This window comes from Salminus brasiliensis, chromosome 15 (assembly GCF_030463535.1).
Source record: "Salminus brasiliensis chromosome 15, fSalBra1.hap2, whole genome shotgun sequence".
Lineage (NCBI taxonomy): Eukaryota > Metazoa > Chordata > Actinopteri > Characiformes > Bryconidae > Salminus > Salminus brasiliensis.
Genome location: NC_132892.1, coordinates 35,825,426 through 35,852,925, shown reverse-complemented (window position 1 = coordinate 35,852,925; position 27,500 = coordinate 35,825,426). Strand labels below are relative to the sequence as shown.

Below are 27,500 nucleotides of genomic sequence, written 5' to 3'. Positions count from 1 at the left end.
ATTCACCCTAATGAGAGACTGTAGCTCCTCCTCCTCAGTGTATATCACAGTACCTACATTTAGAGCGTTATTAATATTCACCCTAATGAGAGACTGTAGCTCCGCCTCCTCAGTGTATATCACAATACCTACATTTAGAGCGTTATTAATATTCACCCTAATGAGAGACTGTAGCTCCTCCTCCTCAGTGTATATCACAGTACCTACATTTAGAGCGTTATTAATATTCACCCTAATGAGAGACTGTAGCTCCTCCTCCTCAGTGTATATCACAGTACCTACATGTAGAGCGTTATTAATATTCACCCTAATGAGAGACTGTAGCTCCTCCTCCTCAGTGTATATCACAATACCTACATTTAGAGCGTTATTAATATTCACCCTAATGAGAGACTGTAGCTCCTCCTCCTCAGTGTATATCACAGTACCTACATGTAGAGCGTTATTAATATTCACCCTAATGAGAGACTGTAGCTCCTCCTCCTCAGTGTATATCACAGTACCTACATGTAGAGCGTTATTAATATTCACCCTAATGAGAGACTGTAGCTCCTCCTCCTCAGTGTATATCACAGTACCTACATTTAGAGCGTTATTAATATTCACCCTAATGAGAGACTGTAGCTCCTCCTCCTCAGTGTATATCACAGTACCTACATTTAGAGCGTTATTAATATTCACCCTAATGAGAGACTGTAGCTCCTCCTCCTCAGTGTATATCACAGTACCTACATGTAGAGCGTTATTAATATTCACCCTAATGAGAGACTGTAGCTCCGCCTCCTCAGTGTATATCACAATACCTACATTTAGAGCGTTATTAATATTCACCCTAATGAGAGACTGTAGCTCCGCCTCCTCAGTGTATATCACAATACCTACATTTAGAGCGTTATTAATATTCACCCTAATGAGAGACTGTAGCTCCGCCTGCTCAGTGTATATCACAATATCTACATTTAGAGTGTTATTAATATTCACCCTAATGAGAGACTGTAGCTCCTCCTCCTCAGTGTATATCACAATACCTACATTTAGAGCGTTATTAATATTCACCCTAATGAAAGACTGTAGCTCCGCCTCCTCAGTGTATATCACAATACCTACATTTAGAGCGTTATTAATATTCACCCTAATGAGAGACTGTAGCTCCTCCTCCTCAGTGTATATCACAGTACCTACATTTAGAGCGTTATTAATATTCACCCTAATGAGAGACTGTAGCTCCTCCTCCTCAGTGTATATCACAGTACCTACATTTAGAGCGTTATTAATATTCACCCTAATGAGAGACTGTAGCTCCTCCTCCTCAGTGTATATCACAGTACCTACATGTAGAGCGTTATTAATATTCACCCTAATGAGAGACTGTAGCTCCGCCTCCTCAGTGTATATCACAATACCTACATTTAGAGCGTTATTAATATTCACCCTAATGAGAGACTGTAGCTCCGCCTCCTCAGTGTATATCACAATACCTACATTTAGAGCGTTATTAATATTCACCCTAATGAGAGACTGTAGCTCCGCCTGCTCAGTGTATATCACAATATCTACATTTAGAGTGTTATTAATATTCACCCTAATGAGAGACTGTAGCTCCTCCTCCTCAGTGTATATCACAATACCTACATTTAGAGCGTTATTAATATTCACCCTAATGAAAGACTGTAGCTCCGCCTCCTCAGTGTATATCACAATACCTACATTTAGAGCGTTATTAATATTCACCCTAATGAGAGACTGTAGCTCCGCCTGCTCAGTGTATATCACAATACCTACATTTAGAGCGTTATTAATATTCACCCTAATGAGAGACTGTAGCTCCGCCTGCTCAGTGTATATCACAATATCTACATTTAGAGTGTTATTAATATTCACACACTTTGTACTCCCAGAGGTTCTGTGGCGGTTTGACTCCAAGTTCTCGGACTTTGTGTAGTTCCTCTAGAACGGCCCGTCTGTGGGAGAGGTTCTCTATGCTGTACGGAGGCCTAGATAACTCTGCATCCCCCAAAAGAGTCAGAAGCCTGAAAACACGATCAGAAACAGAGCATTAATTAATAAATTAATAAATTAATACGTAAATAAGCACTTTTATATATAGGCACACATCACAAGCCTTGTAGCTCCGCCCACTCCCCCCCCCCCCATGCTAAAGGTATGAGTGGTGGTTCAGCTTGGACAGCTTTCAGAATGAGGTATGGTTTAGATGTGTGTGTGTGTGTGTGTGTGTGTGTGTGTGTGTGTGTGTGTGTCTCACCTGCCGTTAACCTGCTCTCTGATGAAGGTCTCTCTGTACTGACTGGTCCACGCCCCCAGGTGCTCCATCCACAATGTGACGTCATCAGCCGTCCACCTGCTGACCGGCTTACTGACCAGAACCTCGTGATGGGCTTCCCCACTGGACCAGTGATAGACCAGCAGCATCACCTAAACTCACACACACACACACACACACACACACACACACACGAGACAGGAGAAGATCCAGGTCAATGTTAGGCCTTCAGTACAGCACCATCCAACATCATCCAGGAGAAGAGTAGAAGGGTGTTTCTAATAAAATGCCCAGTGTCTATAATTATATATATATATACACACACACACACACACTCTCTCTCTCTCTCTCTCTTTGTCATACACACTCACAGCGACGCCGGTCAGTGCAGTCAGTACTCCAGAGAAGAAGCTGCCAGCTCCTCTGCGTGGACCTCCTGGTGCAGCTCCGCGACTGGCCTGCTCGTCGCCGTGGCGCTGGAAGGCCAGCAGGGAGTGGGCGATTCGGGGGTTATTCTGGATCTCCTTACGCCTCCGTTGCACATCAGCTTCAAACAGCTTCTCTACAGCGTCCCTGAACACACACACACACACACACACACACAGTATGATAAGAGTGTAACTGTATTATTATTATTATTATTATTATTATTAATATTTTAGGTAGCTATAAAATTTAACCTTACCTGAGCAGGATGTTGACTTTGGGGAAGCCCTCCCATCTCTCCCGGCACTCAGGACACTCGTTCTTCCCGGAGGATTCCCACCACAGAGCGAGGCAGTGTCTGCAGAAGCTGTGTCCGCAGTTCAGCGTGGTGGGGTTGACCAGGACGTCGTAGCAGCAGTGGCAGGAGAACTCTCTCTCCAACAGCCCGCCGGCCGGGACATCCCCCTCAGCAGGACCGAGCGGAGAGCCCCCCGCAGACACACCATCACGAGGGTCTGACATCAGGCCTTCACTTTCATCTACAGCACTGAGAGAGAGAGAGAGAGAGAGAGAGAGAGAGAGAGAGAGAGAGAGGGCAAAGGGGAGAGAGAGTCTGGATCAATATGATTCAGCTGGATCTCAATTCAGTAATCTGGATCAATATGATTCAGTAGGGTCTCAATTCAGTAATCTGGATCAATATGATTCAGTAGGGTCTCAATTCAGTAATCTGGATCAATATGATTCAACAGGGTCTCAATTCAGTAATCTGGATCAATATGATTCAGCTGGATCTCAATTCAGTAATCTGGATCAATATGATTCAGTGAGGTCTCAATTCAGTAATCTGGATCAATATGATTCAGTGAGGTCTCAATTCAGCAATCTGGATCAATATGATTCAGCTGGATCTCAATTCAGTAATCTGGATCAATATGATTCAGCTGGATCTCAATTCAGTAATCTGGATCAATATGATTCAGTGAGGTCTCAATTCAGTAATCTGAATCAATATGATTCAGTGAGGTCTCAATTCAGTAATCTGGATCAATATGATTCAGTAGGGTCTCAATTCAGTAATCTGGATCAATATGATTCAGTAGGGTCTCAATTCAGTAATCTGGATCAATATGATTCAGCTGGATCTCAATTCAGTAATCTGGATCAATATGATTCAGTAGGGTCTCAATTCAGTAATCTGGATCAATATGATTCAGTAGGGTCGCAATTCAGTAATTTGGATCAATATGATTCAGTAGGGTCTCAATTCAGTAATCTGAATCAATATGATTCAGTAGGGTCTCAATTCAGTAATCTGGATCAATATGATTCAGTAGGGTCTCAATTCAGTAATCTGGATCAATATGATTCAGTAGGGTCGCAATTCAGTAATCTGGATCAATATGATTCAGTAGGGTCGCAATTCAGTAATTTGGATCAATATGATTCAGTAGGGTCTCAATTCAGTAATCTGAATCAATATGATTCAGCGGGGTCGTGATTCAGCAATCTGGATCGATATGATTCAACGGGGTCTTGATTCAGCAATCTGGATCAATATGATTCAGTTAGGTCTCAATTCAGCAATCTGGATCAATATGATTCAGTAGGGTCTCAATTCAGTAATCTGGATCAATATGATTCAGCTGGATCTCAATTCAGTAATCTGGATCAATATGATTCAGTAGGGTCTCAATTCAGTAATCTGAATCAATATGATTCAGCGGGGTCGTGATTCAGCAATCTGGATCAATATGATTCAGCAGGGTCTCAATTCAGTAATCTGGATCAATATGATTCAGTGAGGTCGTGATTCAGTTATCTAGATCGATACAATTCGTTGGGATCTCGATTCAGTAATCTGGATCAATATGATTCAGTAGGGTCTCAATTCAGTAATCTGAATCAATATGATTCAGCGGGGTCGTGATTCAGCAATCTGGATCAATATGATTCAGCAGGGTCTCAATTCAGTAATCTGGATCAATATGATTCAGTGAGGTCGTGATTCAGTTATCTAGATCGATACGATTCGTTGGGATCTCGATTCAGCAATCTGGATCGATATGATTCAGTAGGGTCTCAATTCAGTAATCTGGATCAATATGATTCAGCTGGATCTCAATTCAGTAATCTGGATCAATATGATTCAGTGAGGTCGTGATTCAGTTATCTAGATAGATACAATTCGTTGGGATCTCGATTCAGTAATCTGGATCAATATGATTCAGTAGGGTCTCAATTCAGTACTCTGGATCAATATGATTCAGCGGGGTCGTGATTCAGCAATCTGGATCAATATGATTCAGCAGGATCTCAATTCAGTAATCTGGATCAATACGATTCAGTGAGGTCGTGATTCAGTTATCTAGATAGATACGATTCGTTGGGATCTCGATTCAGCAATCTGGATCGATATGATTCAACGGGGTCTTGATTCAGCAATCTGGATCAATATGATTCAGTTAGGTCTCAATTCAGTAATCTGGATCAATATGATTCAGTTAGGTCTCAATACAGCAATCTGGATCAATATGATTCAGCAGGGTCTCAATACAGCAATCTGGATCAATATGATTCAGTGAGGTCTCAATTCAGCAATCTGGATCAATATGATTCAGCAGGGTCTCAATTCAGTAATCTGGATCAATATGATTCAACAGGGTCTCAATTCAGTAATCTGGATCAATATGATTCAACAGGGTCTCAATTCAGTAATCTGGATCAATATGATTCAAGAGGGTCTCAATTCAGTAATCTGGATCGATATGATTCAGTAGGGTCTCAATTCAGTAATCTGAATCAATATGATTCAACAGGGTCTCAATTCAGTAATCTGGATCAATATGATTCAGCAGGGTCTCAATTCAGTAATCTGAATCGATATGATTCAGCGAGACCTCAAAATGGAGACCCCAATGAATCATATCGAACCGGATTACTGAATCGAGACCGCGCTGTATCGTATCGAACCGAATCATGAATCCTGAATCATTGCGGCTGCAGAACACATCTCCGGATTTGTGCACTTTAACACAGATTAGCCAAACCCAGCACTGACGACATCTGACAACCACCCAAATTCACAACCCGACCTCTAATCCGACCTCTAATCCGACCTCTAATCCGACCTCTAATCCGAGTTCTTCATGTGTGTGTGTTTGGTCTCGAGCCCTGGTCTACAGGGGGGGCTGTATTAGCCGCTAGCACGGCAGCAGGTGCTAACGCTGCTAAGCGCAGATAAGCCAGGTCACGTGGTGTTTCCGGGTTAAACGCCGACCCGAACCATTCGGGTGGTGTTACCTGAGGGGTGCAGGTGTGCTGGGCGGAGGGGGACGCTGGGATTTCGGTCACATCGCAGGTTATACCCGCTGTTCCGGCTCCGCTGTGCTGCTGTTAGCTTCCCGCAGCGCACTCAGTCCGCGCGCTGCCTTCACCCGCGCCGCGACTCCCGCTGTTGCACCGCGTTTCCGAGTCCGGCACCCGCCGCTGACCAGCGGGCAGGGCTCTGGGATTCACCCAGACTCACACAGATCGGACTGTCACAGATCTGATCTAACATCAGACATTTGACTCCGGCGACTTAATAATTAATAAAATTAATAAAATAAACCAGTAAAAATCTGATTATTAGGAAACGATTAAACATTGTAATGATATCAAATCTAATCTTCCCAAACTCTGATGAGTGATTGATCAATGTTTCCTACATTTCCTGCTTCTCACAAAACAGCATCGTTCCTCTGTCCGAGTATCTCCCCTGTAGCGCGCGCAGCAGTCAGAAACACGTATGAACACAAACCGGGGGGAGGGTTGAAGGCAGCACTGCAGCAGGTTGAGGAACTAAAGGGGCGGGGCTAAAGCTAGCTTCTTTCTGATTGGAGGGACGCGGAGCTGTCACTTTATGGGTAGCTTCTGATTGGTCCGTTCGTGTGACAGCTGTGAAACTGTTAATATTTTTAAAGAACACGGAGATACTTCTGATCTCAGCCAGACCCGAGAGGAGAGCTGATACACCATAATAATAATAATAATAATAATAATAATAATAATAATAATAATAACAATAATAAATAATAATAATAAATAATAATAATAACACATAATAATCATCATTAAAATAATAATAATACATAATAATCATTAAAATAATAATAATAATAAATAATAATAATAATAAATAATAATAATAATACATAATAATCATTAAAATAATAATAATACATAATAATCATTAAAATAATAATAATAATAAATAATAATAATAATAAATAATAATCATTAAAATAATAATAATAAATAATAATAATCATTAAAATAATAGTAATAATAATAATAATAAATAATAATAATCATTAAAATAATAATAATAATAATAATAAATAATAATAATCATTAAAATAATAATAATAAATAATAATAATCATTAAAATAATAATAATAATACATAATAATAACACTCAACACTAAGAATACTAATGTATAATTGATCATTAACAAGCTCTATTAAAAATATTACCAATAAAAACAAAAAAATAATAATTGTATTAATATTTTTTATAACAAGAGTGATCATAAAAACACAGCTTAAATTGTCCATAATAATAATGTTGATAATAACTGATGATAATAGTGTTTATTGTGTTAATAATACATTAATATGTAATAATATATTAGTAACAATAACAATAATGATGTTGATACAACAAGGACAAGAATAAGTAAAAATAATGTTTAATAATCAGAGTGGAGGTCATAGGTTTTATAATAAAAAATATAAAATAAAATAAAATACTATATATATATATATATATATATATATATATATATATATATATATATATATATATATATACTGTATATAAATGCATATAAAATCACAGTTAGGCTGAAAGTGTGTTCCCAACTGAATTATTAATGGAAATGCTGCTTGTCTCTGGGGTGGTACTCTGCTTGTCTTTGGGGTGGTACTCTGCTTGTCTTTGGGGTGGTACTCTGCTTGACTTTGAGGTGGTACTCTGCTTGTCTTTGGGGTGGTACTCTGCTTGACTTTGAGGTGGTACTCTGCTTGTCTTTGGGGTGGTACTCTGCTTGTCTTTGAGGTTGTACTCTGCTTGACTTTGAGGTGGTACTCTGCTTGTCTTTGGGGTGGTACTCTGCTTGTCCTTGGGGTGGTACTCTGCTTGTCTTTGGGGTTGTACTCTGCTTGTCTTTGGGGTGGTACTCTGCTTGTCTTTAGGGTGGTACTCTGCTTGTCTTTGGGGTGGTACTCTGCTTGTCCTTGGGGTGGTACTCTGCTTGTCTTTGAGATGGTACTCTGCTTGTCTCTGAGGTGGTACTCTGCTTGTCTTTGGGGTGGTACTCTGCTTATCTTTGGGGTGGTACTCTGCTTGTCTTTGAGGTTGTACTCTGCTTGTCCTTGGGGTGGTACTCTGCTTGTCTTTGGGGTGGTACTCTGCTTGTCTTTGAGGTGGTACTCTGCTTGTCTTTGAGATGGTACTCTGCTTGTCTCTGAGGTGGTACTCTGCTTGTCTCTGAGGTGGTACCCTGCTTGTCTTTGGGGTGGTACTCTGCTTGTCTTTGGGGTTGTACTCTGCTTGTCCTTGGGGTGGTACTCTGCTTGTCTTTGAGGTGGTACTCTGCTTGTCTTTGGGGTTGTACTCTGCTTGTCTTTGGGGTTGTACTCTGCTTGTCTTTGGGGTGGTACTCTGCTTGTCCTTGGGGTGGTACTCTGCTTGTCTCTGAGGTGGTACTCTGCTTGTCTTTGGGGTGGTACTCTGCTTGTCTTTGGGGTGGTACTCTGCTTGTCTTTGGGGTGGTACTCTGCTTGTCTTTGGGGTGGTACTCTGCTTGTCTTTGGGGTGGTACTCTGCTTGTCCTTGGGGTGGTACTCTGCTTGTCTCTGAGGTGGTACTCTGCTTGTCTTTGGGGTGGTACTCTGCTTGTCTTTGGGGTTGTACTCTGCTTGTCTTTGGGGTGGTACTCTGCTTGTCTTTGGGGTGGTACTCTGCTTGTCTTTGGGGTTGTACTCTGCTTGTCTTTGGGGTGGTACTCTGCTTGTCTTTGAGGTGGTACTCTGCTTGTCTTTGAGATGGTACTCTGCTTGTCTCTGAGGTGGTACTCTGCTTGTCTTTGGGGTGGTACTCTGCTTGTCTTTGGGGTTGTACTCTGCTTGTCTTTGGGGTGGTACTCTGCTTGTCTTTGGGGTGGTACTCTGCTTGTCTTTGAGATGGTACTCTGCTTGTCTTTGGGGTGGTACTCTGCTTGTCTCTGAGGTGGTACTCTGCTTGTCTCTGAGATGGTACTCTGCTTGTCTCTGAGGTGGTACTCTGCTTGTCTTTGGGGTGGTACTCTGCTTGTCTCTGAGGTGGTACTCTGCTTGTCTCTGAGGTGGTACTCTGCTTGTCTCTGAGATGGTACTCTGCTTGTCTCTGAGGTGGTACTCTGCTTGTCTCTGAGGTGGTACTCTGCTTGTCTCTGAGGTGGTACTCTGCTTGTCTCTGGGGTGGTACTCTGCATATCTCTGAGGTGGTACCCTGCTTGTCTTTGAGATGGTACTTTGCTTGTCTCTGGGGTGGTACTCTGCTTGTCTTTGGGGTGGTACTCTGCATATCTCTGAGGTGGTACCCTGCTTGTCTCTGAGGTGGTACTCTGCTTGTCTTTGAGATGGTACTCTGCTTGTCTTTGGGGTGGTACTCTGCTTGTCTTTGAGATGGTACTTTGCTTGTCTCTGGGGTGGTACCCTGCTTGTCTTTGGGGTGGTACTCTGCATATCTCTGATGTGGTACCCTGCTTGTCTTTGGGGTGGTACCCTGCTTGTCTTTGGGGTGGTACTCTGCTTGTCTTTGGGGTTGTACTCTGCTTGTCTTTAGGGTGGTACTCTGCTTGTCTTTAGGGTGGTACTCTGCTTGTCTTTGGGGTTGTACTCTGCTTGTCTTTGGGGTGGTACTCTGCTTGTCTTTGGGGTTGTACTCTGCTTGTCTTTAGGGTGGTACTCTGCTTGTCTTTAGGGTGGTACTCTGCTTGTCTTTGGGGTGGTACTCTGCTTGTCTTTGGGGTGGTACTCTGCTTGTCTTTGAGGTGGTACTCTGCTTGTCTTTGGGGTTGTACTCTGCTTGTCTTTGGGGTGGTACTCTGCTTGTCTTTGGGGTGGTACTCTGCTTGTCTTTGGGGTGGTACTCTGCTTGTCTTTGGGGTGGTACTCTGCTTGTCTTTGGGGTTGTACTCTGCTTGTCCTTGGGGTGGTACTCTGCTTGTCTCTGAGATGGTACCCTGCTTGTCTTTGGGGTGGTACTCTGCTTGTCTTTGGGGTTGTACTCTGCTTGTCCTTGGGGTGGTACTCTGCTTGTCTTTGGGGTGGTACTCTGCTTGTCTTTGGGGTGGTACCCTGCTTGTCTCTGGGGTGGTACTCTGCTTGTCTTTGGGGTGGTACTCTGCTTGTCTCTGGGGTGGTACTCTCCTTGTCTTTGGGGTGGTACCCTGCTTGTCTTTGGGGTGGTACTCTGCTTGTCTTTGAGATGGTACTCTGCTTGTCTTTGGGGTGGTACTCTGCTTGTCTCTGAGGTGGTACTCTGCTTGTCTCTGAGATGGTACTCTGCTTGTCTCTGAGGTGGTACTCTGCTTGTCTTTGGGGTGGTACCCTGCTTGTCTCTGGGGTGGTACTCTGCTTGTCTCTGAGGTGGTACTCTGCTTGTCTCTGAGGTGGTACTCTGCTTGTCTCTGAGGTGGTACTCTGCTTGTCTTTGGGGTGGTACTCTGCATATCTCTGAGGTGGTACCCTGCTTGTCTCTGAGGTGGTACTCTGCTTGTCTTTGAGATGGTACTCTGCTTGTCTTTGGGGTGGTACTCTGCTTGTCTTTGAGATGGTACTTTGCTTGTCTCTGGGGTGGTACCCTGCTTGTCTTTGGGGTGGTACTCTGCATATCTCTGATGTGGTACCCTGCTTGTCTTTGGGGTGGTACTCTGCTTGTCTTTGGGGTGGTACTCTGCTTGTCTCTGAGATGGTACTCTGCTTGTCTCTGAGATGGTACTCTGCTTGTCTTTGGGGTGGTACCCTGCTTGTCTGGTCTTCTGACTTTAAGAGTTTCCTTGAACATCTAGAAGCACCTGAGGATTCCTCCTTACCCTACGCATCTTTGCTTTCACGAGCCTTTATGTTACTGTATGTGAACCAGAGTGATAGATGACCCGCCGTCGACTCTAAACCCTGGGTACAGCGGCTCGGTGAACCTGCAGTGGAAGGTGTGTATGTGGCTCAGTGTGTGTGTGGTTGAGGAGACACTGTAGAACATCAGAGTGCCGGCCGACCAGTCCAGATACACTCCCACTCCGCTGGACTGTGGATCCGAGGCTGGAACCTCCGTGCTGAGATCACTGTGCCGTAGAACGTAGCAGCCACAAGCCCGGGTCAGACTCCAGGACGCTGCGTTGTGTCCAAACATGCCGTCAGCCCCTGCTTTCCGGTCGACCCCTCTGTAGGTCACTGCTACCGTCGCTCCCTCACTGCACTCCACCTCCCAGTAACAGCGCTCACTCACACTCTCCACACACACCACCTGAGGGAGCTGATCGAACCTGTCCGGGTGATAGGGATAGTCCTGCCGCTCTCCCACCCACAATGCCTTTCTGTTTCCCTCAGACAGACAGAGGTGAGAGTTCGCCGTGTTCCCGTCCAGGGTGAGATCGAAGGCATCTGCATGAAACAAGACGGATCAGCCAATATCTCTAAAGTACACTTCTACTACTTCTTCTTACTGGCCACTTTATTAGAAACACTCACCTTGTGCTTCCACTCACTGGCCACTTTATTAGAAACACCTACCTTGTGTTTCCACTCACTGGCCACTTTATTAGAAACACCTACCTTGTGCTTCCACTCACTGGCCACTTTATTAGAAACACCTACCTTGTGCTTCCACTCACTGGACACTTTATTAGAAACCCCTACCTTGTGCTTCCTCACTGGACACTTTATTAGAAACCCCTACCTTGTGCTTCCTCACTGGACACTTTATTAGAAACACCCCTACCTTGTGCTTCCACTCACTGGCCACTTTATTAGAAACCCCTACCTTGTGCTTCCACTCACTGGCCACTTTATTAGAAACACCTACCTTGTGCTTCCACTCACTGGCCACTTTATTAGAAACCCCTACCTTGTGCTTCCTCACTGGACACTTTATTAGAAACCCCTACCTTGTGCTTCCACTCACTGGCCACTTTATTAGAAACACCTACCTTGTGCTTCCACTCACTGGCCACTTTATTAGAAACCCCTACCTTGTGCTTCCTCACTGGACACTTTATTAGAAACCTCTACCTTGTGCTTCCACTCACTGGCCACTTTATTAGAAACCCCTACCTCGTGCTTCCACTCACTGGCCACTTTATTAGAAACACCCACCTTGTGCTTCCACTCACTGGACACTTTATTAGAAACACCCACCTTGTGCTTCCTTACTGGCCACTTTATTAGAAACACCATACCTCGTGCTTCCTCACTCCTGCATCGATACAGTCTCTAACTTCTGGTTAAGTGGACAGTGTGTGTGTGTGTGTGTGTGTGTGTGTGTGTACTCACACTTTTGTAGTCCTGGTTTAATTCTGAGCTCTCCTCCATGGTCCATACTGAAGAAAACACACACAGACGTCACAGAAGACCAAAACCCCTGCCATTAAAACCCACAGTAAACCAGTAACTCACTAGACTTTCTCCAGTCTGCAGCTGTGATCCTCCTGCAGGTCAGAGAGTGCCCTCGTCCCGGCTTCTCCAGGGTGATTGTAGCTCAGGTCCAGCTCCCTCAGGGTAGAGTGACCGGAGCTCAGAGCTGCAGCCAGAGAAGAACAGCCTTTACCCGTGACCATGCAAGCAGACAGCCTGCAGAGGCACAGAGGGAGCGAGGCTCGTTAACCCTGCCGGACAGAACACTCAGCACCCACCATCCACTACACTGCAGGACGTAAGCGCTGAACCCTAATCCAGCCCGAGCTCTGGGTCTGACCCTGTTCTCTGGCTCCTGGCTCAGCCAGTTGTCTAGGTCAGCGGTTTTAGGCACAGGCTGTGCATCAGTCTACTCCCCTGTGTGCTGAGCTGCCCCCTGCTGTCTGCCTGCTGCTAGTACAAGTCCATTTACTGGATCCTATCAGGCTATATTACCCCCTGACCTTCCCCTGCGCTCCTCCCTCCTGACCCCTTCACTCTCTCTCTCTCGTGTTCTGAGATCCAGAGTCCTAACTGTTCCATCCTGGTCCCGCCTGACCCGGCTCTCCACTACCCTCCCGCCCGCTGTCCTGCTCTGGGGTCTCTGGGGCGTTGACTCATCCTCGTTTCCCTGCAGGACTTTATCAGCTCCCTCACGCTTTCATCTTCATCTTATTTCTCTTCATTCAGCTCAGTTTTATTATTGTTTTTATTCCTGGTTTGATTATTTTTATTATTATTCTGATCCGGTGTCAACCTGAGAAGGACGGGTTCCGTTTTCGTGGCTTTTGGAGATCAGATTTCCTGACCCTATTTCCGGACCCCTGCTGCTAATAACAGTTCTGCAGCTCAGACTTGCAGATCCAGTGCATTCATTTACAGCAACGTCTGCAGTAATGCGTCGCCTCCCTGCAGGCTGGGACAAGCCTGGTACGGTCCATCAAATGAACCCGCTAACATGCAGAGAGTTTTCAGAACACCGTGAAGCTCGAACAAGCTTTTTGGACACTTTTAGGACCCCCTAACCTGAGTATCTCCAGTTTGCAGTGTGGACTCTCCAGCGCCGCAGAGAGCAGCTGCACTCCTGAATCTCGCAGGTCGTTGTTGGTCAGGTCCAGCTCTCTCAGGGGTGAGTTCACCTTCTGTAGGACTGATGCTAAGCCATCACAGCAGTGCTCTGTGAGACCGCAGCAAGCCAGCCTGCAGTAGGATAACAGCAGAGCTCAGCGTTAAAGGAGGAGTTACAGCACATAGAACCCCAAACGCAGTCAGTCAGCCAGGGCTTGATTTGAGGGGTAAAGTAAAGGTACACGATAAAGGTGCTAATTTTTATCATCGTCAATATTTCATCAGAGATTTGAGTAGTTATGTCGTTCAGGCCAGTGCTGTACAGCATGCACTGCCTGAATATATGACATTGTCCATTCTGGACCCTTCAGACATGTCTTGGCTGACAGAGTGCATTCGTGACCGTATGATGACCGTATGATGACCATATTTTGGAGCATCACATTCTCTATTGGCTACGTCAACAACAGGAGCTAGGTGTCACACTTACAGAGCCGTCCTGCAGTTCCCCACGGCCGGGATAAGCCTCCTACAGCCCTCCACTGATGCGTTGTATTTGTTAGGGTCAAATTCATCCAGCACATCACCAGACATCTGCAGAGCGTAGGCAATAGCTGAGCACCGGGCAGTCTTTAGCTTCTCCTCAGAGCGCTTAGCCGATCGTAGAAACTCTCGGCTCTCGCTGTAAAAGGACCAATCGTCCATCTCTAGGAGACAGAGGAACAGGTTGATGGATCTGTCTGTGGGAAGGTCCTCTGATTGGATTTGTTGTTTGATGAACTGGACTGTTGTACTGATGCTCTCGGCACTACGCTCCACATGTGTCAGAAGGCCCTGAAGGAGCCTCTGATTGGACTCCAGAGAGATTCCCAGGAGGAAACGAAGGAAGAGGTCGTAGCGCCCAGTTTGGCTCCACAGGCTTGTTTCCACTACTTTGAGCAGCAACTCATCCAGAGAAACGTCTTCAGACCACTTCTGAAAAATGTGCAGCGGTTTCATGTTCTTGCTGACATAGCAGTGAAAGACGAAGACAGCAGCCAGGAACTCCTGGAAGCTCAAGTGCACAAAGCAGTAGACCTTCCTTTGGTAAAGGAAAGATTCCTCCAACAGGAACTCCGAGCAAATGCCGGAGTAAACAGACCGCTTGCTGGTGTTGATCCTGCAGTCTTGCAGGTCCTCTTTGTAGAAGACCACATTGCCCTCCACCAGCTGTTTGAAGGCCAGCTCAGCAAGCTGTAGAATCACATCTTTGTTGGACTTCAGAAGTTTCCCCGTATCCCTCTCACATGACTCGTCATATTTATCGATTTTCAGGTTCGCCTGGACGAGGAGGAAGTTGGTGTACATCTCTGTTAGAGTCCTCGGAATTTCTTTGCTCTCTTTTCTCTCCAGATGTCGCTGAAGAACAGCGGTCATCATCCAACAGAAGATCGGCATGTGGCACATGATATGAAGACTTCTGCACTCTTTAACATGGTCGATGAGTCTCCCAGCCTTCTTGTCTGGAAGCCTCTTCTTGAAGTATTCTAGCTTCTGTGAGTCACTAAACCCTCGCAGCTCTGTCACCAGATCGATGCTGTCTAAGGGGATCTGATCGGCTGTTGCCGGTCGAGATGTTATCCAGATGAGAGCCGTAGGAAGCAGGTGACCCTTGACGAGGTTCGTTATCAGCACGTCGATTTTTGCCTTCTCTTCCACGTCTGACACAATCTTCTGTCTGAAATTCAGCGGAACCCTGAACTCGTCCAGGCCATCGAAGATGAAGAGAGCCCTGCATTGGTCATCGAAGATCCCAGTGTCCTTCAGATGTTGGAGTTCTGGATGGAAGTAAAGCAGCAGCTCTTTGAAGCTGCGCTCTTCATCTGTAATAAGGTTCAGTTCTCTGAAGGGGATATAAAAAACGAAGTCTACGTCCTGATTGTAATCTCCTTCCGCCCAGTCTAGGACGAACTTCTGGACGGCGACAGTTTTACCCACTCCAGCTATTCCTACTGTCAGCACCTTAGACTCAGACTGGAAAAGGTTTCTCAGCAAGACTGAAGTTTCCTCCCCAGAACACCTCCAGGACTCTGCCTCGCTGTGGACGACTTCGTGCTCTGTGCTCACTCCTCCAGTCCAGTCTTTCACTGCGTAGAGGTTTGTGTAAACGTCGTTCAGGTTCACACGTCTTCTCTTGGCTCCCGTCCCTTCGGTCAAGGTTGCATATTTACGCTTGAGTTTGGTCTTCAGCTTCTGGCTCTCTGTCTGTCTCTTTGAATCTGCTCAATAAGAACACGAGAAGACGTAGAAATTAATGCTCAACAAACGCAACCTTCATCCAGCGTCTGCTGTATGGAGGCCCACAGAGTCACATCAGCACCAACGTTTACTCAGCAGCATTACGGGAGAGCAAAGGACCAAAGGACCTTGCTCAAGAGAGGCAGCTTGCCGAGCCCGGGTATCGAACCCTCAACCCTGTCACAGCCCGGAGCTCTAACCACTGAGCACCACCGCCCCAGAAATGGTTACTTTATGGTAAAGCATTTGCCTTCTCCTGTAACGCTGCTGTGCTTCCAGCTTCGGTTAGCTTTGTGAACGTTGGTGTGATGTCAAGTCAAGTCAAGTCAAAGTGTGCATGGAACAGAAAAAAACATCAGTTCAGTCTCTGGAGTTGAGAAGTCTGATGGTTTGGGGGAAGAAACTGTTGCAGAGTCTGGTTGTGTTGGACCGGATGCTGGTCATGTTGGACCAGATGTGACTCAAGACTCCCATGCTGTGTCTCATTAGAGACAGAAAATCGCCATGGCTGACTATATTTCAAGTCCTCCTGGCGGGGGATTGGGTAAAGTTTTCAGCCATTAATGATCTTTGCTGTCCAATGAAAAACATGCATCTCCAAAAGGGTGATCTTACAGGTGAATAATACATTCCAAGTAATTTAGAGCATTTCTATTGGTCAATTCCTCCAGAATTATCACACTGTGTACAGAAGCAGCTACAGGTTCAAATCAACAAAAATGGAGATACATGTTCGGACCCTGAACCTGAACCTGAACCTGAAGCCCACACACACTAAACTCAGACTGCCTTATAAACTGCTGTGTTTCAACGAAAAGGACAGAAATAGGCAGCAGGAATCGCATCGCAGCTGTTACTTGTGCTCGACAACTGACTCACATCTGACAAATCTCCTGTCCAGGGAGCTTACATCAGCTATTTGGGGCTGCAAAGATTTCAGGCTGCTGAAACCCTTCAAATATGGTTTTGAAATAATGGCGTCTAATGATAAATAATGGCACCGTGTGTTGTCCTGAGGGGTTGATATCGCAGTGGTCTCTGATCCCATTTGTTCCCACTTGCAAGCAAAGCCACTGGCCCTTTTCAGCAGGATAGTGCTACACCAGTTACTCCGGGAGCAGGTGTACTGTATAGTGTATTTGAGCAGCTATAGGACATCAGTATTAGTATTAAGAGCATGCATTAGACTCACCGTGGGTAGAATCAGGTGAATCGGCAGAACCTGCAGGATAAGAAGAGTGACAGCATTTCAGGTTACAGGTTTTTATTTTTGAGTTGATCAAACTACAGATGTTCTTCCACTGATGTCTGGCTTTCTTTTCTTAAAACCCACTTACACCAATTTCCTGGTGTTTTATTATTCGGGATTTGAGGATTCTGTGTCCACTCCAGACACTACATTTCCCAGAATCCCCTTCAGTCAGATGTCATGGTCACATGGCCTCTTATCCAAAGCAACTTGATACAGGGTACCTCATATTACAGAGTGTTAGGAGTCTTGCCCTGGTGTAGCGCAGGACAGCCACCCAGACCAGGAATCGAACCCCAGTCTCCCATGAGGTGTGGTGGCTCCCTGGCAGGTAGTGGTGTTATCTGTTGCGCCACACCAACCACAACCACAACCCTGATCCGTCTCCTTGTTTTCTATTGTTGGTTTTGGTCACCTGGTTTATGTTTTCTGGTTTTTGCCTTCTGCTCTTACCCTCTGGTTAGTGCCTCACCCCTGTTCGCAGCTCTCCCTAGCACGAGCAATCCTCCCGACACTAGGAGTCAAAGGACTTAACTAATGCCCCTACCGATACATGTGAAGCCACCGGGCAGCCGACACGCTCTGAGGAAAGCTGCAGGTCCCCAGCTCCACCACACCAGCTAACAGACGGTAGAGCGCCCTCTACCCACCTGGAGAGAGAGAGCACGGCCAGTTGTGCTCACTCCGACTCCGGCTGCTGATGGCAAGGCGGCATGGCTCGGGATTCGAACTCATGACCACCAGGACATGGCAAGTGGCAGCAGACTGTTGAGTCTCTCACTAACCTTGCAGTCAGTATAAGAGCAGAGCTGGACTTTAAGAACATGAATCTGAGCCAGACCTTCGGTTAGGACTTTCCCAACAACTCTTTTAAGAGCGTTTTTAGGAAGATATTGAAGAATGAGGCCCATTGTCTCCGGCTGGGTCGTGGCTAACCCTTGGTTTGGCTGGATTAGCTCTGTTTCTGTTTACTGGTTTTTGAAGAGAATGCATTTTCAATGGTCTCCTAGCTTTCATGTGAATAATCATTCTCTACTGCAGAGCTACAACGTTCTACACCTGGAAGAATAAGCTGTCCAGGGCACTTCTAAAGATACTTGCGGTACTGAGCTAATGCTATCGATCTTCTCCAGGTCCTTTCCTAGCTCCTGCTTTACCTTTTGGGATCTTGCTCCTGAGTTCCTCAGCCAGCTGGTTCTGATATATCTTCTTCAGGATGGTCAGTGTGACGTCCACAGCCTTACTGTGGCCATAGGTTTTTACCATCACATCCACAGTGCCACACCTGTCTGCATGCTCCAGAGTGCTGATGGGTATTTTGGAGAATCCCTCTCCACCCTGTCTGAGGTTCCACTTCAGCTTCCTGAAGTCCTCTGTGCTCAGCTCCTCTAGCGTGGCCAATAGATGATCAGGGATACTCATCTGAAACAGACAGTAATTCAGATCAATAAGGCCTCAGATTGGTCAGCACAGTAACCCAGCCTCCTCCGATCAGCAGATCTTCAAAACATCTACAACTGAAACATGCTGCGTGCATAAGTATTCACCCCCTTCAGAGGAGCACTTGGTAGAAGCACCTTTTGGGAGTTGGGTTCAGGTTCTGCCAGCTTTACCCACATTCTAAACAAAGCACTGTTATTATTATTATTGTTATTATTATTATTATTATTATTATACCAAGCATCTATACAAAATATGATTACTGTTATAACTGTAACTATAATGTAAGTGATTTATTATTACAATTAATAACTATTAGTAAAATCTATTATTATTATTATTATTATTATTACAATGATAAACTACTGTGTAAATGTAAATGATTATTGAAGTGCACCCCATTCATATTTTTAAAATAATATGAACTCTGTATAATCCAGGAGTAATCCGATTTGATTAGACCACAGAATGATAGTAAGCATGTAGAAGTGTTGATGATGATGATGATGATGAGTCCGAACTCAGTGAAATTAATAGGAACAGCAAACACTTCTGCTCTTAACTCCCCGAAAAAGGACACCCACACATTATTATTATTATTATTATTATACCAAGCGTCTATACAAAATATGATTACTGTCATAACTGTGACTATAATGTAAGTGATTTATTATTACAATTAATAACTATTAGTATAGTTTATTATTATTATTATTATTATATTATATCAAGCATGTAAGTATGGTGATGATGATATAACTGTTATTATTGACCATAAATAATGTAAACAATTTATTACACGACACAATTAATGTTTTATTATTGCATTAGTACAGTTCATAATCATTGTTATAATAATAATTATTATTATTATTAATATTATTATTATTATTAATAAGATTATATATCCAGCATAAAAAGGCATAGTAAAACCTTTAAACATGATAATCACGATCACTGTAGCTCACATGTAAATAATATTGTTAATATTTTGTGAAATTTTGAAGAAAGAAGAAGGAAGTTCCTCTCCTGATTCTAGAGATCAGATTTAATTGGGCCTTCAGTAAACGGTCTGAGATCAGATTAGACTCGACATCTTACCCTGAGGAGCTCCTTCCCCTTATTTACTGAACACACAGATCAGTAACAGCTCCAACACACCCTAAGGCCTCCATGGTTCTTCTCCGTGGTGGAGAACCTGTTGTAGACCCTTGTGAAAGCCTGTTCTGTACACAGCTCTGTAGCTTCTCGGCTTATTGATCACACGGCGACCTCCTGGGTCAGCACTACAGGACGTTTCCCTTCCCAGACCAGCGCTCTCCTCAGCGTTTAGAGGAACCCGTCAGGCTTGGTGAAAGAGGCCTTCATTTGGACTCACCTTGTCGTCTCAGGAGAACATCTGAAGATTAGGAGTTCAAACCCTACAGCTTTTCAGACGAGATTGTGCACTTCCTCAAACTGTCAGGAAGCTCAACACCACCCACATCCCAGCCACACTAACGGAGCAGTCAGGTCTTCCTCAATCTTCACTCTTTCACTTTCGTTGTGCGAGTGACCTATGCCATCACATGTATTTGTCAGTGTGCACTGTACAGCAAAATGTGCCCATATGTGGTAGTGAACACACACACACTAGTGAACTAGGGGCAGTAAGTTCACACACACCCAGAGCAGTGGGCAGCCAACTCCAGCGCCCGGGGAGCAGAGACAGGGAAGTTGATCCGTGGGGTTCAGGTGGTACAGGTATTGTCCATTCCTGAACACTTGGGGGCGCCAACTACCCTAATTCATGTAAGCAAGAATGACAAAAAACAACAACCAGGAGGTAAATTATTAGAACACATTTACACACTGTTTACAAACAGAAATATAAATAATAAACAAATATGATGTTTATTTGCTAATACAAGTAAAGTATCAAACATATTTTCAGGATGTTTCTGATCAATTTAAATGATCAGAAGGATCAAACAAACAAGCAAACAAACAAACAAGCAAACACACAGTGGGCGTCCTGGAGTCCTGGAGACTGCCCCACAACAGCCAGACAACTGTTTGGGTCAGTCCGGGTTACATCAACATGGCAAGGCGATGCTTGATTTTAGACCAAAACCATCTAATAGAGCAATCTCCTGTGCAAGCGTCTGACCAATCAGCGACAAGCTTCTGAAAGAAGGGACTGTGTGATGGACATAAACATCACTCTAACTAATTAGCATAAGCTTCTGACCAATAAGGGACAGGCTTCTGATGGAGGAGGCAGTGTGGTGGACATTTATCTCTTGGACCATTCGGGGTCAGCCCCTGACCAATCAGGGACTGCGCTCTGGTGGAGGCTTTCTGATGGACATACATTTCTGGACCAATCGGAGTTAGTTCCTGACCAATCAGAGACAAGCTTCTGATGGAGGGGGCTTTGTGATGGACATAAGCATCTCTCTGACCAATAGAGGCCAGCTTCTGACCAATCAGGGACCGCCCTCTGGTGGACATACATTTCTGGACCAATCAGGGTGAGTTCCTGACCAATCAGGCACAGCCTTTTGATGGAGGAGGCTGTGTGATGGACATAAACATCTCTCTGACCAATCAGCATGAGCTTCTGACCAACCAGCATGAGCTTCTGAAAAATAAGGGACAGGCTTCTGATGGAGGAGACTGTGTGGTGGACATTCATCTCTTGGACCAATCAGGGACAGCCTCCTGTCTTTTCGGACCATAGATGGTGCACAGTGACACGCTCAGCTCCATCCGGGGAACATTCCCACCACAGTGACACTGGTAGGACACTGGTAGGTAGCCCACTTCCCCAGTGTTGTCTCCGCCCACAGAGGCGGAGACAACACCACAGCTCTTCAGAAGGGTCCAGGAGCGAGGGGCTTAGCCTCAGGACTCCGGCCTGTGGGTTTTCTGGTGCGCCTTCAAGTTGCAGGGCTTCGCAAAACTCCTCCCACACTGGGAGCATTGATACGGCTTCTCCCCCGTATGGACGTACTGGTGGGCTTTGAGACACGAGGACCTCCTGAAGGCTCTGCTGCACACGAGGCAGGCATACGGCTTCTCCCCAGAGTGAATCCTCATGTGGGTCTTCAGGTGGCCCATGGTCGTGGCCCTTTTCCCGCACTCGCCGCAGACGAAAGGCTTCTCCCCGGTGTGGGACCTCGTGTGGATTCTGAGCTCGACCAGTCTGCGGAAGCTCTTGGCGCACTGGGAGCAGACGTGTGGCCTCTCTCCGGTGTGAATGGTCTCGTGTATCTTCAGCTCCGAGGGCCGTTTGAAACTCCTCCCGCACTCGGAGCACTGGTGAGGCTTGTCCTCAGAGTGCGTGGCCATGTGACTTCTTAAGTAGCTGCCGCTGATGAAGCTCTTGTCACACCGGGGACAGCTGAAGGGCTTCTCTCCGGTGTGAATCCGTCCGTGGAGCTTTAACTCCGAGACGGACACGAAGGTCTTCCCGCACTGAGAGCACTGGTGAGGTTTGTCTCCTGCGTGAAGCTTCAGGTGGTGCGTCAGAGCTCCGGCGGTGGTGAAGGTCCTCCCGCACTGAGCGCAGGACGGCTTCTCTCCGGTGTGAATTCTCACATGGGCTTTAAGGTACCGACTCCTCCAGAACCCCTTTCCGCAGTGAGGACAGCTCAGTGGGTTTTCATCAGCGTGGATCTTCCGGTGCGCCGTCAATTCCGGCAGCGTCCCGAAGGCCTTCTCGCACCGAGGGCACCGGTGAAGCCCGGAGTGGATGTGGGTGTGCTTTTTCAAAGTGTGAGCCGAGGTGAAGCCCATCCCACACTGGGTGCAGGTGAAGGGTCTCTCCCCCTTGTGGATCATCAGGTGGACCTTCAAGCTGCCCAGCCTGGAGAACGCCCGACCGCAGTGGGAGCAGGTGAAGAGCTTCTCCTCGATGTGGGTTATCTGGTGTCCTTTCAGGGTGGAGGCCGTCCTGAAGCTCCTCCCGCACGCCGAGCAGGTGTGAGGTTTCCTCCCGCTGTGGATGTGCGCGTGGTTCTTCAGGCTCGTCACGGAGGTGAAGCCCTTCCCGCACTGCGAGCAGACGAAGGGCTTCTCTCCCGTGTGAGTTCTCAGGTGAACCTTCAGGATGGAGGCGTACCTGAATGTCTTCCCGCACTCGGAGCAGCGGTGAGGTTTCTGGGCTCTGGGTTCCTGTTCCTGCGGGACGCGAGTCCAATCTTCTCCGCCCTCTTCAGCTTCATCTCCGAAGACCACCACCTGCTTCACCTCCTCGGCATCTCCTAATATCTGGACCTGCTTCACGTCCTGTCTGCTCTCGTCTTCAGCGTCTTCTCCTGTTACCATGGCAATGAACAAAGGAAACGAGTCAATTCGAGTAAATTAGAGTAAATTAAATAACAAAACCTCTTGAGTGTCTCAGACCACAAACCACTGATTCCAAATCCAATACTTTATTTAAAGCCTATCAGCTTCCTCCAGTTTAAATATTCATATCAAACTGACTTGAAGATCAGAGAAGAGAAAATGACTAAAGTAAACCATCCTTAATCCTTTGAGGAGAAAAAAGCTACGAACATCAATCAGAGCCGATTCTGACTGCGATCCTTTGAACATAAAAGCCTACATAAAAGTAGGCGTGGCCTTGTTTGTTTTACCTTAAAACGAGCGCACCTGTAAAAGGTACAAACTCTACACTGTGGATCAGATTAGATTACACTGAGAGTTCTGGGAATCAGATTTTCAGATTTTCTAAAATACTTTCAGATGAACTGATTTCTAAACACTTTTATTTTAATTATCCAGTGAAAGTATTTTATTATAATAACTAATTTACATATTTCACAGCCAGCCTGTCCTTTTTAAAAATCAACCAATAAATAACTAAATAATTTAGCTTATTTTTAAGAAACAATGATTATGTTGCATTTTCTAAATGATTGAAAAAGAGTATATAATATTTTATTTTTTAAATATTTAACTATGTTTTTATATTTGAATCCATTATTACGTTAATTTCATACACTTCATTTCTTCATTGTTAAAAAAAATATTGTTGAAATGTGAAAGTTTATGTTGCATTTTACTCAATAAACAAGTCTGAATTATGAATTATGAAATTTACTTTATTCTTAATTATTAGGATAATCATCTGCTAATGTTCTTAAAACGAATACAATCAATTAATTAATTCATTACTAATAAATATTTGACCTTGTTTATCATTGTCTTGTAAACTTATAAAATAATGGGTGAGAGACAGGTCTTCAGATCTGGACCTTGAATCCAGTTTCCAGTTCTGGACTTTCTCATTCTTGACACACACACACACACACACACACACAGTACTATACACACCCGTCTCCACCTTCACCACCTTCACGTCTCCCGGTTCCGGTCCACAGGCCGGAGCGGCGCCGTCGTCCTCGCGCTCCTCTTTAAGTCCCACCCCCTGGCCGTGGGTCCTCCTGTGAGCGCTCAGTTTGGAGTAGGAGCTGAAGACCTCCTGGCACTGGGAGCACCGGTGGGGTCCGGAGTGGGTGTGCATGTGCTGCTTCAGCAGGCGGGCGCAGGTGAAGCCCGTCCCACACTGGGCGCAGGAGAACGGCCGCTCTCCGTTGTGAATCATCACGTGGAGCTTCAGGTTGTCCAGGCGGGTGAAGCCACGCCCACAGTGCGGGCAGCTGAGGGGCTTCTGCTCGCTGTGGGTCCTCAGGTGAGCTATCAGGTTGGGGGTGGACCTGAAGCTCATCCCACACACGGAGCAGGCGTGAGGCTTCTGTCCGCTGTGTATGTAGGTGTGGTTCCTCAGGCTCGTGGTGGAGGAGAACCTCTTCCCGCAGTGCGAGCAGGGGAACGGCTTCTCCCCGGTATGGGTTCTCCGGTGAACCTTCAGGAACGAGGCGAAGCGGAAGGCTTTCCCGCACTCGGAGCACTGATGAGGTCTCGGAGAGCTCTGCTCCTGAGGAAGCTCCTCTCTCGGCTGTGTGGGAGCATCCTCTCCTAAAAGAGCACAAACGGTTTTGTTCCCAATGGTTCCAGAGACAGACACAGACAGACAGACAGACAGACAGACAGACAGACCAACAGACAGACACAGGCAGACAGACACAGACAGACAGACCAACAGACAAACAGACACAGACAGACAGACCAACAGACAGACAGACACAGACAGACAGACCAACAGACAGACACAGACAGACCAACAGACAGACAGACACAGACAGACACAGACAGACCAACAGACAGACAGACAGACACAGACAGACAGACCAACAGACAGACAGACACAGACAGACAGACCAACAGACAAACAGACACAGACAGACACAGACAGACAGACCAACAGACACAGACAGACAGACAGACACAGACAGACAGACAGACAGACACAGACAGACAGACAGACACAGACAGACACAGACAGACAGACACAGACAGACAGACCAACAGACAGACACAGACAGACACAGACAGACAGACAGACCAACAGACAGACACAGACAGACAGACACAGACAGACACAGACAGACCAACAGACACAGACAGACACAGACAGACCAACAGACAGACAGACAGACACAGACAGACAGACCAACAGACAGACAGACACAGACAGACAGACCAACAGACAGACCAACAGACAGACACAGACAGACAGACCAACAGACAGACACAGACAGACAGACAGACCAACAGACAGACACAGACAGACAGACCAACAGACAGACACAGACAGACAGACAGACCAACAGACAGACACAGACAGACAGACAGACACAGACAGACAGACAGACCAACAGACACAGACAGACAGACAGACCAGACAGACAGACAGACACAGACAGACCAACAGACCGACAGACAGACACAGACAGACAGACAGACAGACACAGACAGACAGACAGACAGACACAGACAGACAGACAGACACAGACCAACAGACAGACAGACACAGACAGACAGACAGACAGACAGACCAACAGACAGACAGACACAGACAGACAGACACAGACAGACAGACCAACAGACAGACAGACCAACAGACACAGACAGACAGACACAGACAGACAGACACAGACAGACAGACCAACAGACAGACACAGACAGACAGACAGACCAACAGACACAGACAGACAGACAGACACAGGCAGACAGACAGACAGACAGACACACAGGCAGACACAGACAGACAGACACAGACAGACACACAGACAGACAGACACAGACAGACAGACACAGAGAGACAGGTCATTTATTAATGTAATTCTCACTTTAATATCAGTCCCTCACTGATCACACACACACACACACACACACACACACACACACACACACTGTGTACACACCTTTGTCCTCTTCTCGGTCTTCTGTACTCAGCGCGCGCGCCCCCGTGATACTGACGTCTCCACACTGCTCTTCAGCACGCGACATTCTGCACTGTTTACATGGCGCGCGGAGAGAGAGTGACAGCTCGCGGCTCTGGATCACCTGTGTCTTCAGAGCGCGCGGGCGTAATGTGTGTGTGTGTGTGTGTGTGTGTGTGTGTGTGTTCAGACTCGTGCAGCAGCCGGTAAGGGGCACGAGATCGCAGCACCAGTGCTGGTGCGCAAGCCCTTGTTTATCAGCGCGTGTTTACCTTACAGCGCGAGACTCGGGGTTTAAACGTCCGCTCCGGAAGGAGGCGGGGCTTCACCTGGCGGAAGCGGAAATAGCCGTGGAGCACAATTCCTAAAAATACCTGAATATTTACTCCAAAGCTCTCCGGCCAGACTACTGCAGGTGTCTAGAGAGCTGAACATTGCTGTGAAGATTGGATTGCATTCAGCCACACAGGAGTGAGAGCATCAGTGAGGTCAGGTGCTGATGTCAGAGTGTTAGTTCTGTCCCTCCAGCTCAGCCCAAAAGAACAGAGCTAACCCAGCACCCCGGTTCCCAACCCTGGTCCTGGAGAGTAACCCAGAGCATCCCATAATAACCCAGAACACCCAAGGTAAACCAGACTGTTCCAGTATTACCCAGAGTACCTCAAAGTACCCCACAGTATCTCGAAGAATCCCAGAGTACCCCCAAAACATCCCAGACTATCCAAGAGCATCCCAAAACATCCCAGATTATCCAAAAACATCCCAGATTATCCCAAAACATCCCAGATTATCCCAAAACATCCCAGATTATCCAAGAGCATCCCAAAACATCCCAGATTATCCCAAAACATCCCAGATTATCCAAGAGCATCCCAAAACATCCCAGATCATCTCAAAACATCCCAGATTATCCAAGAGCATCCCAGATTATCCAAGAGCATCCCAGATTATCCAAGAGCATCCCAGATTATCCAAGAGCATCCCAAAACATCCCAGATTATCCCAAAACATCCCAGAATATCCAATAGCATCCCAGATTGTCCCAAAACATCCCAGACTATCCAAGAGCATCCCAAAACATCCCAGATTATCCAAAAACATCCCAGATTATCCAAAAACATCCCAGATTATCCCAAAACATCCCAGATTATCCCAAAACATCCCAGATTATCCAAGAGCATCCCAAAACATCCCAGATTATCCCAAAACATCCCAGATTATCCAAGAGCATCCCAAAACATCCCAGATCATCTCAAAACATCCCAGATTATCCAAGAGCATCCCAGATTATCCAAGAGCATCCCAGATTATCCAAGAGCATCCCAAAACATCCCAGATTATCCCAAAACATCCCAGAATATCCAATAGCATCCCAGATTATCCCAAAACATCCCAGATTATCCAAGAGCATCCCAAAACATCCCAGATTATCCAAGAGCATCCCAGATTATCCCAAAAATCCCAGATTATCCCAAACCATCCCAGATTATCCAAGAGCATCCCAGATTATCCTAAAACATCCCAAAACATCCCAGATTAACCTAAAAAAATCTCAGAGCATCCCAAAACATCCCAGATTTTCCCCAAGCACCCAAGATTATCCCAAAACATACTAAATTACCTTAAAGCACCCAAGAGTTCCCCGGTGAGTGAGTACTCATGTTACTTTAGGTACTTTAGATACTCTGGGTAAGTCAGAGTATCCAGGCCTACAGTCACTGTGGA

At 46.0% G+C, this 27,500-nt stretch overlaps 3 protein-coding genes across 3 annotated transcripts in view; all 3 read right to left on the bottom strand.

Annotated features, from left to right (window-relative positions):
• Positions 1 to 6,284, bottom strand: part of LOC140535789 (bifunctional apoptosis regulator-like) — a 12,426-nt gene extending 6,142 nt beyond the window's left edge. Inside the window, exons 1-5 of the mRNA XM_072657294.1 lie at positions 6,011 to 6,284; positions 2,967 to 3,254; positions 2,653 to 2,854; positions 2,264 to 2,433; positions 1,886 to 2,030 (exon numbers count right to left, since the gene is read on the bottom strand). Of these exons, the coding sequence (XP_072513395.1) occupies positions 1,886 to 2,030; positions 2,264 to 2,433; positions 2,653 to 2,854; positions 2,967 to 3,229 (780 nt within the window). The 5' untranslated portion in view covers positions 3,230 to 3,254; positions 6,011 to 6,284. The remainder of the gene's footprint in view (positions 1 to 1,885; positions 2,031 to 2,263; positions 2,434 to 2,652; positions 2,855 to 2,966; positions 3,255 to 6,010) is intronic.
• A 4,578-nt stretch (positions 6,285 to 10,862) lies between these two features.
• LOC140536210 (NLR family CARD domain-containing protein 3-like) lies at positions 10,863 to 19,874 on the bottom strand. The gene is made up of 8 exons (XM_072657914.1): positions 19,820 to 19,874; positions 18,159 to 18,423; positions 16,945 to 16,974; positions 13,966 to 15,733; positions 13,434 to 13,607; positions 12,411 to 12,584; positions 12,288 to 12,334; positions 10,863 to 11,399 (listed from the first exon to the last, which is right to left on the bottom strand). Exons 2-8 carry the CDS (start codon positions 18,421 to 18,423, stop codon positions 10,864 to 10,866), a joined length of 2,994 nt encoding a protein of 997 aa, XP_072514015.1. The 5' UTR covers positions 19,820 to 19,874; the 3' UTR covers position 10,863.
• A 1,453-nt stretch (positions 19,875 to 21,327) lies between these two features.
• On the bottom strand, positions 21,328 to 26,049 carry LOC140536212 (uncharacterized). Its single transcript, XM_072657920.1, has 3 exons — positions 25,758 to 26,049; positions 23,764 to 24,408; positions 21,328 to 22,742 (listed from the first exon to the last, which is right to left on the bottom strand). The coding sequence occupies exons 1-3, from the start codon at positions 25,840 to 25,842 to the stop codon at positions 21,328 to 21,330; spliced, it is 2,145 nt and encodes a 714-aa protein (XP_072514021.1). The 5' UTR covers positions 25,843 to 26,049.
• Between the last annotated feature and the right edge of the window lie 1,451 nt (positions 26,050 to 27,500).

Coding starts and splice junctions, on each gene's coding strand:
- LOC140536210 (XM_072657914.1), bottom strand. CDS start 18,423: ATGAGTATCCCTGATCATCTATTGGCCACGCTAGAGGAGCTGAGCACA. Junction 13,608..13,965: donor GGGAACTGCAGGACGGCTCT/GTAAGTGTGACA, acceptor ATCCTACTGCAG/GCTGGCTTGCTGCGGTCTCA. Junction 12,585..13,433: donor TGCAAACTGGAGATACTCAG/GTTAGGGGGTCC, acceptor GTGCCTCTGCAG/GCTGTCTGCTTGCATGGTCA.
- LOC140536212 (XM_072657920.1), bottom strand. CDS start 25,842: ATGTCGCGTGCTGAAGAGCAGTGTGGAGACGTCAGTATCACGGGGGCG. Junction 24,409..25,757: donor AGACCGAGAAGAGGACAAAG/GTGTGTACACAG, acceptor GTGCTCTTTTAG/GAGAGGATGCTCCCACACAG. Junction 22,743..23,763: donor GGTGGTGAAGGTGGAGACGG/GTGTGTATAGTA, acceptor CCATGGTAACAG/GAGAAGACGCTGAAGACGAG.